The sequence below is a fragment of the Artemia franciscana genome, chromosome 14, assembly GCF_032884065.1.
Source record: "Artemia franciscana chromosome 14, ASM3288406v1, whole genome shotgun sequence".
Classification (NCBI taxonomy): Eukaryota; Metazoa; Arthropoda; class Branchiopoda; order Anostraca; family Artemiidae; genus Artemia; species Artemia franciscana.
Window position 1 is genome coordinate 27392511 of NC_088876.1, and position 20867 is coordinate 27413377.

A 20867-nucleotide genomic window follows, 5' to 3' on the forward strand; every position below is an offset into this window, starting at 1 on the left:
TAGTCTGTCTTACTTGCTCTAGTAACCACCACAAGATGAACGATTCTGTCACTCTTGCTCAGCATGGCGTTATGGAGATTGGTCTTAAATCATCACACGACTTGGGCAGGTTCACTTTGGGAATTGCACGGATGTGGGCCTTTTTCCACGATCTAGGGAAGGTCCCAGATGCAAATCACTGGTTTATGAGAACCGAGTGTGGTAGGGCTAGGAAAAAAGCAAATTCACGTATGAGCTTTGCAGGGATTTCGCCTGGAAAAGGAGAGACGTTTGTCTTTACTTCCCCGATTTCACTATACACCTCAAATTCACTGAGCGCTATCGTGCCTTCGTTGGGGCAATCATCAAGAAGCGAGACCTTCTCCTGAGGGGTAATGGCTGAAAAAGTGGTACAAATGAAGGTGAGAAATGCGTTAACATCACTACACCCCAGCATTCGCCTGTTATCGTCAGATACCTTGACACTGGTTTTCGAAACATTTCCACTCGTCGCTTTGACCGAGCGATGCCACTTTGCAGGTTCAGTGCTGAGCAGGGGGTAAACTTTTTCACGACCATACTTGCGTTTTGCATTTCTGACCATGTTAACTATTAGGTTTCTTTTGGTCGCTCCTTGATTTCCCTTTCCGCTCGAGTAAAGGCGGCAACGGTTACGGATCAGGGCCATAATATTGGGCGTAATTCATGCCCTGTCGTATTCACTTTTAACCAGAGTCTTTGTTGGAAATATCTCGAGGTACTTGAAGTACTATTTTTCACTGAAAGAACACACCCTTCGCTCAAGAGAAACATCCGTTGAAACCTCTGGGAAATCATATTCGACAATCCAGTGGCCATATTCACAGATTGCAGAGTCAGTTATACGCAAGTTTCACAAAAAGGGAATAAAATTCAACACTAGATTTACGTTGCTTGGCACCGAAAGCATAGAAGCTGCAACATTTGGTCGGCTTCACTGACAGAAGTGTTGCAAGAGTAACAATCTCGTTTTGTTTCTTCGCTATAGATAAAACCCTGAAGTTTCGACCCAAACGCTGTTATTGTACTTGTAAGTATAATAAAATTAAATATATAGATAAAAATACTGTATAAAAACATAATATATAAACAGGTAAAACTTTCAACTAAAACCGTGAAAAAAAAAATGTTTATTGGTTTAAAGTATTAACTATTGATTGTATATTTGTAATTCATTCCATTGGTAAAACGGTATATCCATAGAAAATTGTGCCACTTAAAAGTAACTATATTCTCTATTTCCCAACACCAAATCAAGGTTGTTACATATAAAATTGACCAAGTATTCATGCTAATACTTTATTTCTTTCGCCAAAAGAATCAAATATAACTCAGTCTATTGTTCTATTTGAAAAAAAAAACACAACATGATCAATATTACGTTACTTTGCCTTAAAGATGAAAATAGTTTACGATTCTTACTTAAAATTCACTCTCCATCCAAGGGGAACCCTTAAAGAATGAAACAATGCCTTGATTGAAAAGTTTAATCGTTTAAAATTGCATCTTTTAGGCCTAGACTGTGTTGCCATTTACAATAAAGGCAAGATTCCCTAGTCCAAAATCCTATGAAACGAATAAAAAGTAGATCAATTAGCATATTTATCAATTAGCATCATTCGCCCCCTAAAGATAAAAACGGTTTATGATTCTTACTTAAAAATCTCTCTCCATCCAAGGGGAATCCCTAAAGAATGAAATAATACCTTGATTGAAAAGGTTAATCATTTAAAATTGCACATTTTAGGCCTAGACTGCGTTGCCATTTACAATAAAGGCAAGATTCCCTAGTCCCAAATCCTATGAAACGAATAAAAAGTAGGTCAATTAGTACATTTATCGATTAGCACCATTCATCCCTAAAGATGAAAATACTATACGATTCTTGCATAAAAATCACTCTCCATCCAAGGGGAATCCCTAAAGAATGAGACAATACCTGGACCGAAATGGTTAATCGTTCAAAATTGTGCATTTTAGTCTCCTTGGTTGTATTACCTAAAAACATTGGCAATTGAAGCAAATATTGAAAGAAAATTGAAGAAAATATTTTGGCAAATGGGAAGGGGATCGATCGGATGGAGTTAGAGGGGCCACATGTCCACTATGTATCACTAATTGAAAATCTTGATAATTAGGTATGAGATCCCTGATACCTAATTTCTTAATAAAAAGTTGAGATGGGATGGAGAATTACAGAACCCAGTAGTTATATTCGGTCATCTAGTTATTTCGATTCAAAATCCTTATGTGATTCAGGTTCACACAAGGAGAAACATGCTTATTTTTTCACTAAAAAGTTGGCAGTGGCAGGGGAAGGTGGATTTTAGTGGTACCAAGTCTCCAACACTAGGTTTGAAAATTTTGTACCATTTTGCTTAAAACATGGCATACCACAGCTACTTCTTGTAAAAACAGTCGGTTTGAAAACAAAGTGGTGTTGCAGGGGCAGCGCCTTATTTTGCTTCTAAATAAAACGAATTAAAAATAAGTGTGTGACTATGACTCAAATAAACAGCCACACAGGCACCTTCTTACAGAAACCTTGGTGATGAGGTTGAAGGAAAGAAAGGAAAAATGGAAGGAAATTATGGGAGGCGGCCAATGGTCCACTTTGTACCTCCAACTAGTCATTTCACCATATCGAGACTTTGCTCGATATAGGCAGTCATTAAGGGATTTTCCCAATGATGTACACCATTGCAATTAAGTCGTTAGCCCCTCAGAACTATCGAAGTCGTATTTCTCCCAAGCGCCTTTTTTTCCTTTTTTTTAGAAAAAAAAGATTATATAATTCAAGGATCAATAAACAGTTCAAGGAAGATCAGCTTCCATTAAAGGATATTACATCTCTCTTAGTTCAACATTATTTTTCTTGCCATTGGAAACCTTCTAATATTACAAAAAAGAAAAAAGCAAAGGAATGCATTTGTATAGCAACTAGAGAAGAATTAATGTTTATGATACATATGCATTGTTTTTCCTTTAATCCAGTCCTACAGACATAAATTAAAATGGGAAACTCAACCATAATGACAAGCGGACCTGGCCTGCAAAGACGATCTAAACCTCTTTTGGACGGTTTACATCATAGACTTTCCATTTATTATTCGAAGAAAATATTTTGGCAAAGGGCCGAAGGAACTGTTGCACATCTTAAACTTGATGCAAAATATATAATTTTTGGTATATATTTGTATATTAGGGGGTGGGATTAAAGTATTTGGACAGTGTGAAGTTAGAAAACAATTATTACTCTGTAATATATACCTAACACGTCAGGCATGCAGACCTGCTATAATTTACCCATTATATCATGAAACTCAATACTTTATTTTACCATTAAATTCAATATAAATGAATTTAAAGGAATCAAACAAATAAATTACACAAAAAAGGAGAATAATTTGGGGGAGAGAACTATACATCATGCATTATTCACACTAGTTTTAAGTGTGGCTATCTCACCATTACTCCGCCAGTTTTGGTAATTTCACCTACCCGTTAGATCTGTCACTCTCCTAGACCCATTATTCACATTCTTTTTTGATTTACTTGAAAAGAGCCTTCCACAAGAAAGTAGAAACATGGTTTGAAGCAACGAAAGCTAGGCCAAGCAAATTCAAATAATATTCTTTTTTAATTTGATTATGAAACCCCACTTCAGCTCCTACAATGTAAGTTCTGGCTCAAGGAGAAGGGAAAACCCTGGGAAGCCCTCTTTTTGGCACCAGGCAAACATTATACTTAGCTTTCAAAAATAATCATATTCATCAATATGACCAGAGGTCCAAATTTTCCATAAACAAAAATGCTGAGGTTAGACCCTTACCCCTTTGTTGCAGTAAGCTGAAATATACGGCATAGCAGAAAGTACAGAAAAGAAACGTATTGCTGCCGCAACACAATTATATAAGAAAAATTATAGTCTCATTAGTTTTTGTTTTGATTGAAAATCAGAAATAAAAGACAAGCGAGAGACTTACCCCATCATCTTGCGCAGAGCCTGAGCAGTCTTATCCGAGTCAACGAGGTACGAAGTCAAATTTGCTTCCCCTCCTAAAGCACAAGATATGGCAGGAGCCCATGACTGGTTCTTAACATTTAAATATGCACCGATTGGTCCTTTAATTTTATTTTGTAGTCCACGAGCCCGAATATCTTTTACTAACGATGCATGGTCCCTACCAAATAGATTAATTGCATCATTTTCAGCAATACAGCGTTGAATATCATCAGTCCTTTTTCGGATCTTTTTCTCAATATCTTGAATAAGCCGAAGGCATTGACTGGATTCATCTTCGGCTCGCTTTTTGGCATGATCAAATTGGTTGAAATCATTTTCGGCCACAGATTTAGCTTGTTCATATGCCTTTTGTGTAGTCTAGAAAAAATTATATTCACGAACAGCATAAATAGGTCGACGAAATTCTTTTGACTTGATTTTTTTTTTCTAGTAAGAAGTCGTAAGTGGTGATGCTGATAAAGAAAAATAGCATCAAATATACTATTCTAATTGGTTAACGCGAGAAAATTAAAGCTCCTTTAGACCCATGATTCCCAAAGTAGAGCGTAGGGCCCAACGGTGAGGCATGGCAATATTTTGGAGGGCCATGAGCAGGACGTACTTCTTACGACTGACTATATTTTAGACCCTAAATTTGAAAAAATCACATGTTTCACGTGAATGACGTCACATTTAGATGCAATTAAAGAGAGAAAAAAAGATGCACGACATTATTGCAATGACGTTATATATTGTATAAAGGATTTCAATTCAGCCAATATTTTTCATTATTTTAAAATACGCCTAGAGTACGACCCAAAAAAGACACAAGGTTAATGGCCTTTTAAGCTTCCTTCAAGTTAACAGCCATAAAATTTTGAATAATAAGAATTTAAATATCACGATGGGAGCATCACCCACACATTGTGGCAAAAATACTGGCCTTGGTTATTACTAACGTTCCTAGTATATTTGTTTCTTTCTCAGTGAGGCACACCACCTTTAAACCTCCCTTTTTGAGCTCCCTTTCAAAACAATAGGCTCTCCCTAAGTCTCTTTAACCCGACAATATAGCTTCAAATATTTTGCGGTACACGTCTTCCCTTGCCAAAACATAATTTTGCACTAAATTTTCTGTCTTCACTGAAATACTGCTATTTTCCAGATCCAAACCTTTACCGTCATTCTTATTCTCTCTTGGATCAGAAATACCTAAAAGAAATTCCAAGTCTGGTAATACCAAAAATATAGATTCCACTACCACTACTAGTTTCCGCAAACAAACCCTCATTGCATTCCTCCTCCAAGCCACAACCTTCTAAAAATTGTTCTAATTTATTCAAGCCAAGATTCTACAATCCAATCCCTAATTGACTCTAGACATACTGCTTTTGGTGTACAGACAATGGGCCTAACTCCATTTTAATTACTAATCTATCTGCCCATGAAGAAGCCCTAAAAACACGAGCAAAATTTCCTAACTTTAACGTCTCCATCTTCTCTGAATTTTCATGCCCTATAAATATAAACTTCAACGAGCTATCAGAAATACTTTTGTCTGGAACACCTGTTTTATTTTCATATTTTGTACATCGCTTTTCAACACCACATTACCACAAAGGTATCCTTTCTTCTACTAGAATGTTAGATAGTTCACATCTTGCCTTACCTAATTTAGGCCATTCCATTCCTCCTTAAGGTCCAGACTTCAGAAACTAAAATATCCCCCTCATTTCTAGCCTCTCTAAGTCTTACTCGTATAATTATTTTTAATCCCTTCAAATAATGTACTTCTGACATAAACGTTTAAGACTTAGTAGGTTGTTCTTACTTCTAGCCATAAGAACAATGCCATTGGCAAAAACGAGCATGTAATACTATTGATAACTCAAAAGACAAGCTCTATGCCCCCAGGTCAACACAGCTGCGCAGACTCCACCTCACTTTATTCAAAGCTTCACATATCAAACCCCTCCCATAACATTCCAACTTCCTTTAAATATTTCCTTATGACCTCTCCCCAGCCAATTCAGGGACGACTTGTTTTTCGGTTGGCTATTTATTCGCAAGCAACGCTAAAAACACTTTACAGGTTTGATTTATCTGATAATAATACAAGTGCTATATTTTTTAAAGACGTTCCTAATATATGGATTTCTTTCTTTAACAAACATAATATCAGCCTTTAATCCAATAACCCACCCTAATAGCTCTCTCTCTGCTACCTCACGCGCTCTCTAAAAATACATTCTCACTAAGTGTCTTAGGTGTTCCACGCCTACATTTTATGTACTAGCGCAATCAATTTAAAAAACTTTGTAGATTGTTTTTACTTTTAGTCATAAGACAGTGTTCTTACTTTTAGTGATAACACTAGCGAACACGAACATATTTTCCCTTGAGAATAACATAGGCGTTCCGTTTTAATTACAAACATAAGCTAAATTACAATAAGACAATGATCCACACATCTGACACAATCTTTGATAAGACAATATAAAACTAAATAAAAATATCACTCTATATTCCCAACTCATTCTCAAAAGATTTGCCCCTTAACTTGCTGGTCCTATCGCCTCTCCGTATAGGGAATGCTTTACAGCGGGATCATTCCCGAAAGCCTGGAAAATTGCTCATGTGGTCCCTGTTCCAAAGGCAGAGTCTGACCTTACTAATTTAGGATCGTATCGTCCAATAAGTCTGCTGTCCTGCGTAGGTCAAGTTTATGAAAGCGTCATTAATAAGACTCTTTACCAACATCTCGAGTCACATCGGTTGTTGGCAGACACGCAATACGGTTTTCGCGGAAAACGATCTACATTAGATTGTCTGATTGTGCATTATAAAGAGTGGCTCGAGCTCCTTTCTCAGTAGAACGATATACGCCTTCTTTCCTTTGACATCGCAAAAACCTTTGATCGTGCATGGCATAAGGGACTTCTTTGTAAACTGAAAGCCTATGGAGTTGATGGTCGACTATTTGAGGTGGTTGCTGACTTTCTTCGTCAACGTTCATTGCCTTTACGGCTTCATATCGAAAGAACACCCAGTCTTACCAGGAGTACCCCAAAGAAGTATTCTCGGGCCAACCTTTTTCCTCGTGTTCATAAACGATCTAGGGGACAACCTTGTGAATAAAACCTCATCACTTTGCTGATGATACGACAACACAAATATCAGTTGCTAATGACAAAGATCCCAGCAAACCCCACAAAAAGCTTCAGGCCGACATGGGGAGAATTGAGAAGTGGGCAGATGCGTGGCTTGCCAGTTTTAACACACCGAAAACAAAACAGCTCCTAATTTCTAAGGCGCATAATATGAGGACTCATCCTGATTTGGTCTTCAAAGGAAAGGCAATACCACGAGTTGACCTACTGCGCCATATTTGAAGTTAGCTTCTCTTCGGATCTCTCATGAACTGAACATCTCAGTAAAATTAGATCCTCTTGCTCCAAGAAGCTAGGAGTTATCCAAAGATGCAAGAGTCTTCTCCACAAGTGTTTATTCAGCCACTATTCATTTCGTGCATTAGACCTGCTATGGAATATGCATATCCTCTCTTCGCTGGTGCACCAAAAAGTCACATTGCTCCACTCCAACGGATTCAAAACGGATTCAATCGAGCAGTTCTTGCAACGACCTCTGGCAACACGATAACTAAGACCCCATAGTTAATCCAGGAACGCTTTGACGTGGCATTCATATCCTTTTTCTAAAAGTAAATATGAAACTTCCATCAGAGGAGCTATCAAAGCTCGTTCCAGACGGAGCAAAGTCCTTGCGATCAGCTCGTCGAAGTACGGGTCGTCAGGTCTACCTTGAGCAGCGTACTCCCCGCCAAGAATATCTGAAAACTAGTTTCGCCCAACGATCGGTCGCCACATAGAGAAGCTAGCTGGCAGAGGTAATCCCGGGATATCCTTCCCTTAACGCGTTCAAGAGAAGGCATAAAAAAATACCTCAGTGTTGGAAAATAAGGTAATTACCAGCACTAGTCGCATATCATCAACTGTGATGGAGCCGCAAAGCCTGTGGTATAAAAAAGATATCTTGTGGGTTCCCCTCATAAGTTATTCCATAAGGATACCTTCCATTTGTCTACTAAACTCACCATTAAAGTCAAAAAAGCTATTCCTCAAAGAGAGCTTAATAAAATCTATAATAAAATGTATATCCAACAGAAAATGGTCTTTCGAGGATGAATAATTATCCAAAATATATCAGAGGCGTCATTAACACATTTAAATAGATATTTGTGAGAACGAGACACAACCTAAACTGCTACAGCCTGCTAAACCGGATTTCTCTACTACCCTGGTTAATTTAGACCTTACATCCTTCTGTGCCTCCCGTGACCCCAGGGCATCGACAAAGATTTTCTCCACCTCAAATAAACAAAAAAAGTAACAATTTTACTAGCAATTGCGATTCTACTACAATAAAATTGCTACTAACGAAGGTTAGAGAAAATCTCTAGCTATTCCAATCGTTATTGGTGAAAGTTACTGATGGACTTTGAACTCAAAAATTTTAAGAATAAAGTTAGCAAACTTTTTTATTTAGGAAATATTGACGGTTTTTGTGTTTTCAACTTTTACTTTGAATTACTATAATTTTTTTGAAGTTAGAAATGCCAATTCAAAGCTTTTATTTCACATGACGTTTAATGGATTTAATGGATACGTTTCAATGGATTTTTAGTAACATTTTTAGAAACATATTTCTAAAATTTGGAATGATCAATAATAAATTGCAATTAATAAGTGATCGACAGACTATCTATACCTTTGGACCTCACAAACATAGCAGGCAGATAGCCTGTACCTGCTTGTTATATCTGCTCGGCAGCTTGGACCTTCGACCCTCACCAATGACTTGGGCTTTCTGCCCCAAAAATATAGCTGAAACCGCCACCTCCCGCTCACTTCACTTGCTAATCTGGCATCTAGAGGCTCTGGCACTTACCAATCAAGGTAGAAGTGTACACCCCCCCCCCCACACACACACAACAAAATCCGACCGGCCATACCTCAAATAAAATCAGATGGAAACATAATAAAATACTTAAAATATTATATGACTATAATCAGGTTGATATCCATTTGAAGAAAATGGTTTCAGATAGTTTTAAATTGAAGAACACCCAGAGGTCACCAAAATAAGACGCGTGCAATAGCATTTATATTACGCCATAATTTCCAGGTCTATCAGTCTAATATATAAATCCATTGACAAATTTCATACTATCTCTTCTTACTTCGTAGTTCTTACTATCTCTGAAGAGTTTTTTTTTTCCATAAATGCTTATCAGATATTGGTGGTAATGAACTGTACGTAAGGAGCGACCCGGCTCATTGGTAACCAAAACTCTAAAAAACGAAATTTTGACACCAATAGATGCATCAAAAGAATCGGATTTTTATGCTGAATTGAAAAATATAATATTCATTAAGTTTAGTCTTACCCATCAAAGGCTACGAGCCTGAGAAAAATTGCCGTATTTTCGAAAAAAGGGGAAAACACCCCCTGAAAATCATCAAATATTAATGAAAGTTACACTATCAGATTCAGCGTATCAGAGAACCCTACTATAGTGGTTTCAAGCTCCTATCTGCAAAAATGTAGAATTTTTCAGCTTTTGCCAGAAGAAAGATCACGGATGCGTGCTTTTTTTTGTTAGTTAGTTTTTTTTCAGGGGTGATCGTACGGAGTCAGTGGTCCTAGCATATCAGGAGAAGGCTCATTCTAACGGAAATTAAAAGTTCTAGTGCCCTCTTTAAGAGACCAAAAAAATTGAAGGGCAACTAGGCCTCCTCTCGCGCCCCTTCTTCCCAAAATAGTCCGATGACAATTTTGAGATAGCCGATTTGTTCATTATAGTTTAAAGGTTCAATAGCTATGCCTTTGGATATAACATGACCCCTTCCCCGCAGCCCTAGAGGAAAGTTCTTTAAGTTATAAAATTTACCTTCCGTTTACACATAGTATTTGTTACTGGGAAGTATGCATACATTTTATGGTGGGGGGAGGAATTTTCTGTTGGGGGTCTTTCCACGGAGAAATTTTCCACGGGGAGGGAGGTTTCCAGGGGATAAACTAGTCAGGGGAAATTATAACTGAGAGATTTTGCCAGAATTCATATAAAAAATTATTTTTATGTCTTACTTTCTTTTTTCCGTCTCATATCTACACGTGGAGTCGTTAAGGGTAATTATCCGGAGTAAATTTTCACGGGTATTCAATTGTCTAAAGGATATTTCCGTCGGGAAGGAGATATAAACGTGGTATTGAAGCAAAATTTCCAGGGATTATTTAAAGAACGATGAGTAATTAAATAAAAACAAGTTGTTTCAACTGAAAGTAAGAAGCATCATTAAAACTTAAAATGAACAGTATGAAGCGGGTTACCCCCTCCTAAATACCTCGGTCTTTACGATATAGTTCGAATTTTGTACCAACTCTTTAAGAACGACCTCTGAAACACTATGTTCGTTTAATTGTAACATTAAGAAGCTTTTTTCAAAAGTACTAAAATAATTTAGCGTAAAGAGCGGGGAGTTAAGGAGGAAGCAACCCCCTTCATATACGTAATAGTTTCTGTTTATTTTATTAATGTGTTTTTAAACATGCGAAAAGGCACCAAAAATAGCTAAATAAATAAGAAAATTCATCCAACGGTCTTTTTTAAATTGGAATTTATGCTTGTTGTCTTATACTGGGAAATCAAGCTTTTCATAAGCCAATCTCACTAAGCTTACTGTACAATTATTCAGACTTATAGCCTTAAAGAACTTAAAACACTGTTTAAACACATTTATTATTTTATAGATAAGGGCAAGTGGGCTACTGACAGTTTGTTGTTGTTGTTTTTTTTTTTGTTTAAGTTCGCATACAGCTCACTCTGAATGAGGAGGTACCTTGGAAAGGTAAAATTCTTAATAAGAGCTTTTTTCGGCTTCTGACATCCATAAGAAGACGCATCAAAGTTATGTTATTCCACGAAAACCATCTGCTACTTTCCCCGGCCTTACTAGTTTTTTAAGCTTGACGCTCACAGTCATTACCTTTAACTCTGAATATTTTTTATTGCATAGATGTAACATTATATTGTAATGTTAAAAATGCACTACAATACTTAAAATCCCAACACATTAATTACCTCTAATTCCACTATTTTTCTTTCATCCTCTTCCTTCTTTTTCATGATGCTACCGAAATCTGTTTCTCTAATACGTTGAATCTCGTCAGTAAGGGATTTAATTTCAGCGTCTTTCCTCTGTAGATTTCCCTTGGCTTTACTGTACTCACTTTTAGCTGCCCTCTGCTGCTCCTTAGCTTCAGACAATTCCGGCTGAAAGATTCCAGAATCCGTAAGAAAAAATGGATATAACACAGTCTAAAGATTACACGGAACATCATGCATTTTTATACAGTAACTGAAAAGGCGTTATTTGACTTTTTGACTAAGCGAATCGGTTATCAGATCTCTGTCAAACTTAACCGGACGAAAAATCATTTCTAATAGTTGTACTTTTATTGAGTTCATTGTCTATTAAATATCTATGGTTGAAGGGATTCCTAAAATGTTGTAAGGGACCGGAAAAAATTGCCGGATCTCAACCAAACTTGGTAGTCAATTAGAGTAAGAGTTTGGCCATTTGAGAATTTTCTTCTGATTAAACCATGTGGGGTATGGGATCCCTAAATTATTAAAAAGAAATATAAGAAGAATGTTGTCAGGTCATAACAAAATTTGGTAAAAAAAAGTTAATTTTCAAGTATGCCTTTTTAAGATTATAACTTCATCTGAAATCTCAGGGAGAAAAAAAAAGCTAAATTTTCCTGAATTCTGAAGTCCGGTTTAAACAAATTTTAGTAAGACTTAAAATCCAATATACCCTTTCTTTCTTTAGAAGTCCCACTCGAACTTTGCTGCGAGAGTAGAAATGGGCACACTAACCTATTGCTCTCAAGATACCTTTCTGACGAAGGCACTGGATTTCAATTTAACCAGGGTTAAACAGTAACTTCACTTTAATATTAGAAATAGATAACGAAAAAATATTTTTAGTGGTTTATTCCAGCCTTTCCGGCCGTAGCCTGTACAAACCTTATATTAAACCATACCTGTAAACGAACAATTTTATCTCTCAGTTCATCTGATTCCTTGGCACCATTTTCAGCTCGAGCAGTTATTTCTGCATCTTCCTGCGTTAAAGTTGAAATTTTTTTTTCAATACCTTTGATTGCTTCTTCCTCTGTGATGATTTGAGATTTCTTCTTATTAATCTCAGTTTCAATATCCTTTAAGGCCACCTCAGCTTCTTTGACCTAGAATCCAGAATAAGTAATTTATTGCTGAGAAAGAAAATTCTATTCCCCCAAGAGTAAATAGGCTACTTTATTCCCCTATTTCTTCCTCCATCTCAATAAGCAGCCCAAGCTAATATCTGAAGTCATTTCATATCATCTTCAAAAAATGAATAAGAATATAGACTACCTTGTTTCTTTTTATAGTGTGTCTGTCTCTTTCCCCCCCCCCCCCTCTTGCTATATCACCCATCTTAGTTAATTATTTCTGTTTAAAGTTCTAATAGAGTTCTAATAAAGTTCTAATCTTTCCTCCGTTTTCTAAAATAAAGTTCTAATAAAGTTCTAATTTAAAGTTCTAATCTTTCCTCCGTTTCCTTTTTGTTGAGTATTTTTTAATATTGCATGGTTGCTTCCCCACGTATTGTAAATCTAAATAATTTTATAATTTACAAGCTCTATCTTTTACATCCTCCCTTGCAATACCTTTCTTTGCATATTTGAAAGAGTGAGGGACTTTTCGTTTGTCTAAACAAGCAAACAAACAAACACTTACCAATTAATATTTTTCTCAGAAAAGACACAATATTACTGTTTTAGATAAATGACTAAAACCCCCTGATATGAAGTTATTGGATATGCTGAATTTGGTTATGTAATTTTCTATCAAAACCATGTATTTCAGGGTTTTCCCTCCCTCTAACCTTTCTAAGCATTTTTTTTTCTATGTTAACACCTTAAACAGACTATTTAACCTAAAAGAATTTTACACATTTAAAATTCAGGTAAATACCAGGTTCTTTTTGTTTATATCGAACAGTTCATGGTAGCAAACTATAAGGAGCTACTCGACTTACCGAAACTCAAAACATCGAAATTCTATTACAACTAATTAATCAACAGAATTGGCTTTTTATGCTGATTCTAAATATATACGAGCTGATACCAACAGTTACGAGCCTGAGAAAATTCGCTTAATTTTTAAAAAAAGGGGGGGGGAACAATCCAAAAAGTCAAGCGATCTTAATGAAAATCATTCCGTGAGACTAAGCGGATATATATAAAAAAAAAAAACTATTTTAGAGGTTTCCAGCTGCTCTCTACCAAAATATGGAATTTCCTATTTTTTCTCCCTCCCCCCTTTTCTAAGCTTTTTATCCTATGTTAATACCTTTAGATAGACTACTTTAAACTTATAGAATTTTACACATTCAAAATTCAAATAAATATCAGATTCTTTTTGTTGATATCGAACAGTTGATAGATAGCGAAATGTAAGGAGCGACTCGACCCACCGAAACTCAAAAATCGAAATTCTATTACAAATAATTAATCAACAGAATTGGCTCTTTATGCTGATTCCGAATATGAAAAATTCATTATGTCTACTGTTATCGACCAACAGTTACGAGCCTGAGAAAATTTGCTTGATTTTTAAATAAAAAGGGGGAAAAAATCCAAAAAGTCAAGCGATTTTAATGAAAATGACACTGTCGGATTAAGCATTTAAGAAAACCGTATTTTAAAGGTTTGCAGCTGCTCTCTACAAAGATATGGAATTTTTATTGGAAATTTTTGTGGAAATAGATGACACTGTTCACCAAGTCTATGCATTAAAGCGACCATACGTTGATGAATTTCTGCAAAGGATGGGTGAAATATATGAATGCGTTCTATTCACTGCCAATCAAAACAATTAAAAAGTCAAGCCATCTTAATGAAAATCACAACGTCAGATTAAGCATTTTAAAAAACCGTATTTTAGAGGTTTCTACTTGCTCAAGAAAGAGCATGGATGCGTGTTTGGTTTTGTTTTTCCAGGGTTGATCTTTTCTAATCATTTGTCTTATAAGATTGGGAGAGGATTATTTGAACGAAAATTAAGTTCTAGGGCCCTCTTTAAGCGAGTAAAAATATTGGAGGGCAACTAGCCCCCTCCCATGCCCTTTTTTCCGTAATAACGTTCGATCAAATTTTTAACGTAGACATTTGATTCAGCATAGCTGCAAGGTCTAATAACTACGCCACAAAGATGACATAACTCCTTAAAGCTCCTTAGGAAAGGGATGCAAGTTATAAAATTTGCAATTAGTTTAGAAAGATAAGAGCATTTCTGACAAACAAAGATTTTTCTGAGAGAATGTTCTGCAGAAAGGGGGGGGGAATAAAATTTCCAGGGACAAATTTGAACGGAAATTTTACGCATGGGGGAGCTGTAAGTTATTCAATTTGTCCACTGTTTGCATATAGCATTTGTTATTGGGAAAGATTCAGAACTTCTTCGTGGGGGAGCTTTCTATGGAGAGAAAACTTTCAGGGCCAAATTCTGCACAGAGGGGGGGGGATTTATGGCATGATTTGAAAAGTGATCAGGAATTAAATTTAAAAAATCAAATCAGAGAGTTTTCCAGGGGGAATTGCCCGGGGTGAATTTTTAACAAGAAACGACTGGTTCAGGGAGAATCCAGCCAGTGGCAAATTTTCTATGGAGAATTTTCCGCTGGAGGAATTATTTGTGGATACATTTTCCAGGAATAGCTTTTTACGGAGAGGGGAGACAGATTTTCTGGCATGATCTTAAAAACGATCGAAAATTAAATAAAAAACAACCGGTTTTTTCGACTGAAAATAAGAATAAACATTAAAATTAAAAACAAAAAGAAATTATTCCATATATGAAATGATCTGTCCCTGCTTTCAACCACTCTCTTTGCGCTAAAATCGGTTGAAAAAACTTGTTTTCTTTTTTATTTAATTTCATTAATCATTCAATTTTCAGTTTCAATTGATGGCTCATTGCAATAAAATGTGTCTAAAACATCGAAAAATGTAAAAAAAGGCCCAAAAACAAAAAAAAACAACAAACAAATGACCATGGATTGTCAGTTTAATTGACATATACTGACATTTATCCCTTAATTTTTTACATTTTTTTATTTATGAAAGTAAGAAAGGTGACAACATTTCAAACATATTTTGTTTTCAGTAAAGCGCAAATTGTGTTCTGGTCTTGAGAAGGCATGGGGGTTATCAGCCCTAGTCATGTTAATTTTTGCTCGTTTTGAGTTTGACTCGGCTATTTATTGTAATTTCTGTTCGTTTTGAGTTTCATTTGTTTACTGATAATGATTTGTGGTAGTTTTACTCTTGGAAGATTATTTGACTTGAGTTTGTTAATTATTGGCTTAATGGAGCTCTTTACTTTTCTTTGAAAAACTTGTCTTGTGGAAAAGTTTTTAAATTAATTTTTGCTCACTTTTTATTGACATAGTCTTTTTCGTGGGAAAAAATAACCCAGTGCAGATTCAATTTTTTTTTTTACAAGAATCCATAGTATGGGTTGCTATTTGTATGTTGGAGAAACTTTTTCAACAATTTTTAATCCCAACACATACACTATGATTTTTATTTACTTTTATAGCTTCTGATGTTAACCTGGAAACTAAAACTTAATATCATTCCCAAAAGATTCTATCTATTTTCTTTGACAACCTGGATAAACTTACACTCTTTTTATTTATTTAAACTGTAAGAGCAGAAACAGTTATAGCAGTATCCCCAAAAATTCAACTTAACCCCCCCAGTCGTTCACGTTATTTTGCTGAGGTGTCTTATAGGCAAGCATAAACACAATGCCTTTTGATTTATTTTAAAGAAACATTTAGTTTTAAAGAATAATGGGCCAATTGCATAGTTGTGTGGGGTTGACACGCCTAATATCCCTAAAAACATACTTGCTGGACCATTCTACTATGCTGAACAAAATGGTTGACTCGAAATTTTGACTGGATGTGTTTAGAAAATTAATGGGCTTCAGAGAAGGGCTGCTTGCCCTCCATTCTCTTGGACATCTCTTGGAGGACTGTAATTGCAGTGAAAGGGGGAGGAAACATTTTTAAACAAGTAAACTACTACTACTATTAACAACCCATCGCAGCATCAAGTCACCTCAGGCCAACACAGCTACGCACTCTCCTCCTCCATCCCAATCTATTTAAAGCCCTCTTTAGACCCTTTCAAGAAGTTCCCATTTCCTTTAAACCTTTCTTTATGACATCCTCCCACCCCAGACGAGGACAACCTACTTTTCGTTTAGTCCTAGACGGTTGGTCGAAACGAACAATCTTCGACAATCTGTCATCCTACATCCGCAGAACGTGCCTTAACCATCTCAACCTTTCATTTATTATAGCCTTAGAAAGCTTGACTGAACCAAACTTTTCGTACAGCCTACTGTTTGTAATACGATCAGTCAGCCGGGTACCCAGAACAATCCGTAGGCAATTTCTCTGGAAAACATCTAGTAAATCTTCATCACTTTTCGAATCGCCCATACTTCAGAGCCATATTTGACCACTATAATCAATATACCTTCCAATATTCTAATCTCGGTTTGCACATTTGTCTTCCTATTCTTCCAAACTTTTTTTAATAGTGAATAAAACACCCCAAGCCTTGGCTATTCATCTTGTAACATGTTCACTACTCCCACCGTCTTTACTATAAATACTATCAAGGTAAGTGAAGCTACCCACCTGATCAATCTTTACGCTACCCAAAGTCAGCTTTTCATCTTCACTTATTTCTAGCCTTAGTGACTTTGTCTTTTTAACTTTAATTTTCAAACCTATTCTAGCCCCCTGAAATTGTAAAACCTCTAAAAGTTCATTCATTTTGCTCACACTTTCATCTAGGATGCTTAAATCATCAGCATAATCTAAGTCCAGGAGAGTTTTTCCTCCCCATTTGATTCCGTGGTCTCCCATTGCCTTTCCTGTGCTCCTTAAGACAAAGTCCATCAAAATGATCCATATAGAGGGGAATAGAACACAACCCAGTCCATCCGATCACTTCGAATCTCAAAAAGAGCACTAGAAGTTCCGATTACCAATCCAATGAGCCCCCTCAGAAGTTTATGCGATCATCCTTTCTAAATACACCTTATATGCCCCCGGGCTTAAGTTACAATCCAGGTCCATAGGGCTATTTGGGGGAGGAGGGGGGGGGGGGGGTTTACTTCTCAAAGACAAATTCCGGACCTTTCAATTACGGTTGAAAAAAAATAGCTATCTCAAAATTTTGACAGGATATGTTTGGGGAAATGGTGGGCGTGAGAGGGGGTTTAGTTGCCCTCCAATCATTTTCCACTATTAAAAACAGCACTGGATCTTTCAATTTCCAATTGAAAGAGGTGTTTTTGAAATTTCTACAACAACAAATGGCTATCCCAAAATTTATATCCTATACATTTCGGGGAAACCCGAGATGTGGGGGGGGGTACCCCCCCTCCGATCACTCTGAATCTTAAAAAAGGCAATATAACTCATGATTATCAGTCCAATGAGCCTCCTCCAAAGATTAAACGGTCACCCCTTCTATATGTACCTTATTTGCCTCTGGGCCATAACTTGAAACCCTTGCCCTGAGGGCAAGGGTTTCAATGAGCCGCCTCCGAAATTTATACGATCACCCTTTCTATATATAGCTTATACGATCCCAGGACATAACTGACAACCCTTGCCCTGAGGGCTGTGCGTGGGGGGGGATGTCATCCTCAAAGACACCATTTTCCAAACCTTTCAACTACGTATATATATATATATATATATATATATATATATATATATATATATATATATATATATATATATATATATATATACCGTCTAGGGCTAGACAGAAAGTTGGTCGTCCGCAGTTGGGTTGGGATGATGTCATAAAGAATATTTTAAAGAAAATGGTAACTTCCTCCGAGGGTTGAGAGGAGGAGGCTTTGAATTGGTTGGGATGAACGAGGAGCCTGTGTAGCTCTGTTTGTAAACGACTTTTCGAGAAATATCGATAAAATCGATTAAAAAGTTTAATCCTGGAGTGAAACAGGCTAAAGTAGTTGATTGGAAATTCGAACCGCTCATGTGCTACGAGAACCATTTCTTAGGACATAAATACGTGAATATTCTAAGTGGGTATTACTACAATGATATTGCAACTGTTCGATAATGAAAATGCATGCACAATTCAAAATCAATTGTCTAAATAGGCCTAGTCTTGAAACGTTACTCACGTGTTGCCCCTCCCCCTTTTTATTCAGATTCCACCTTTTTGGAGTGACGAAATCAAGCTAGTTTCAGACAAGAGTCACATTTCACTTCCATAGCCTGATTTAGTCCTACTAATGATAAAAAAAAAAAAAAATTGTGGGTAGATATTCGGCAGCTTCGAATTCAAATCAGGATTGAAAAATATTTGCAAACAAATTTACAATCAGTATCCTTGTTAAGAAGGGTCTTCAAGATATTTATTTTTTCTTGGGGAATTTTCTAGACAAGTTCAAAGAATTTCACTTCGAGCTAAACATGCCATGCTCATAATAAGGCTCATCCAAAATCTGACGTCAGCACTTAGCTTTAATTTTAATTTGTCATCGAACTTGATTAGTTACCTAGACTGTGGATCAGTCCTAATAGAGATCCTTGTACAAGCATAGGTGGAACCAATATTAGGATAAAATTCGTAGAAATAGCCAAAATGCGCAGATGCAAAATCTTCTTGCAGGTACTTAAGGCCTTACGCTCATAGTTAAAGCAAAGAGTATAGCCTAAAAGACACAGTATGCATTCTAACGCAACCCTTGATTACGTGTCTACAGTCAAAGTTACACCACGTAATATTACGAACTTCTCCACTAGCTACTAAACATTAACATTACTGTCACATGTCTCGATTTGACCCTTAAATTTTATAATGATACACGGATATTTCTTATGGAACACGAATATTAATCTGAGTTAGTCGAATTTCAAGAAAATACCAAGAGAACGATTATCCAAACATCCCGTTTATACCAAAATATAATGTTTTACCGGTCATCCTCGGTTCATATTTCTCAGGTACACTTGATTTTATTTATGCGTGTATAGGGCCCTTATCACAGAGATTAGATAAAACAAACTTACAAGGGCCCATTGATATTCATCCTTTAACTTTTTAAGCTTTTCTCCTCCTGAAGCTAAATCTTGAGCTAACTCGAGCTTCTTCCTTTTCTCTTCAACCTCTTCATCTATTTTTTCCAATATTTCACTTTTTGCTTTGACTGCTGATTTCATTTCCTTGAGGTCCTTATAAGTTCTCTCTAAGTGCTCTTTTGTATCGGAAAGTAAAGAGGCAGTTGCAAAGTAATCATAGAGCCCGGCTGGACTGCAGGTAGATAAGAACGTCTTAGCTGTATTCTGAGTTAGGATACACATTGGGTTGTTAATGGGGATGTTTAGAGCTGCTGTAATTTGTTCAATGGCATCTCGTGTATGGTCTTGTACGGTACCTTAAATACAAAAGCAGGGTGAGAAAATCCATCAAGGTAATAGAGATTAGAACTACAATAAGTTCAATAGCGTTTCTACTCCAGTATAATCTAATATACAAACTTCAAAAAGAAATCCATTAAATAAGTCATATAGTAGTTAGTTAATACACAGCTTATGACAATGAATTATAAGTAAGGACCAACTTGTGATAATAGTAACCGAAATTATTAAAAGTTTTGATAATAATATTTATGTTAAAAGAATTGGCTATTTATGGAAACTCTAAATAGATAAAGCAAATTAAGCTTAAAGTTACCTACCAGGAACTGCGAAGCAGAAAAAATTTGTATGGTTTTCAAAATTGGGGGGAATACTACCAAAATGGTAATTTTTAATGAAAATTCCACCCTTAAATTTAACATTTCACAGATCACTTTTGCAGAAGTTTCAAGCGGCTATCAGAAAAATAGATTTTTTTTTCCGTGAAGGACGATTTTCTGTTTTATTTGTTTTTGTTTTTTCAACGGGTGATCGAATTAAACCAAAGATCTAAAAAGAACAAGAGCTAAGAGCTCATATGGCACTTGTGACGAGGTCGGAAGAGCCAAGAGCTCATATGGTATGAGCTCTAGCAAAATTCTAGAAATCAATAGATTGCTTTAAAAGGAAAATCAGAGGCTCGATGCCGGTCGAGATTTAAAATAAGAGCTGTGATTCACGAGGTCCTTCTAAATATTAAAATTCATTAAGATCCGATCACCCATTCGTAAGTTAAAAATACCTCAATTTTTCTAATTTTTCCTCCCCCTTCAGCCCCCCAGATGGTCGAATCGGGGAAAACGAATTTATCAAGTCAATTTGTGCAGCTCCCTGACACGCCTACCAAATTTTCATCGTCCTAGCACGTCCAGAAGCACCAAATTCAACAAAGCACTGAACCCCACCACCTAACTCCACCAAAGAGAGCGGACTCAGTCCGGTTGCGTCAATAATGGTACAAGCGAAAACGTTGGATTCCTTTCAGAATGATTTTTTTATGTTTTTCATTGTTTTATGTTTTGTTATGTGTTTATTTTTATGTTTTTAATTTTTTATTCATCAACTACGGACGCTTTCACCCGTTCATGTCACCTTCACTAAAATGTAATATTTATGAATTAAAATGAGTTTCGACTAGCCCTGATATTCCTCGAAGTATATGGCTTTATTCACAAATACTTTCTCCT

The 20867-nt window shown here is 36.3% G+C and overlaps 1 protein-coding gene across 3 annotated transcripts in view; it reads right to left on the minus strand.

The window, feature by feature from the left end:
* The window catches only part of LOC136035522 (structural maintenance of chromosomes protein 6-like), an 86065-nt gene that overhangs the window by 40176 nt on the left and 25022 nt on the right, over positions 1–20867 (minus strand). For all 3 annotated transcript variants that reach the window (XM_065717363.1, XM_065717366.1, XM_065717364.1), the window contains 4 exons: positions 19294–19658; positions 12155–12358; positions 11187–11378; positions 4005–4402 (listed from right to left, as the gene is read on the minus strand). In XM_065717363.1, the coding sequence (XP_065573435.1) occupies positions 4005–4402; positions 11187–11378; positions 12155–12358; positions 19294–19658 (1159 nt within the window). The remainder of the gene's footprint in view (positions 1–4004; positions 4403–11186; positions 11379–12154; positions 12359–19293; positions 19659–20867) is intronic.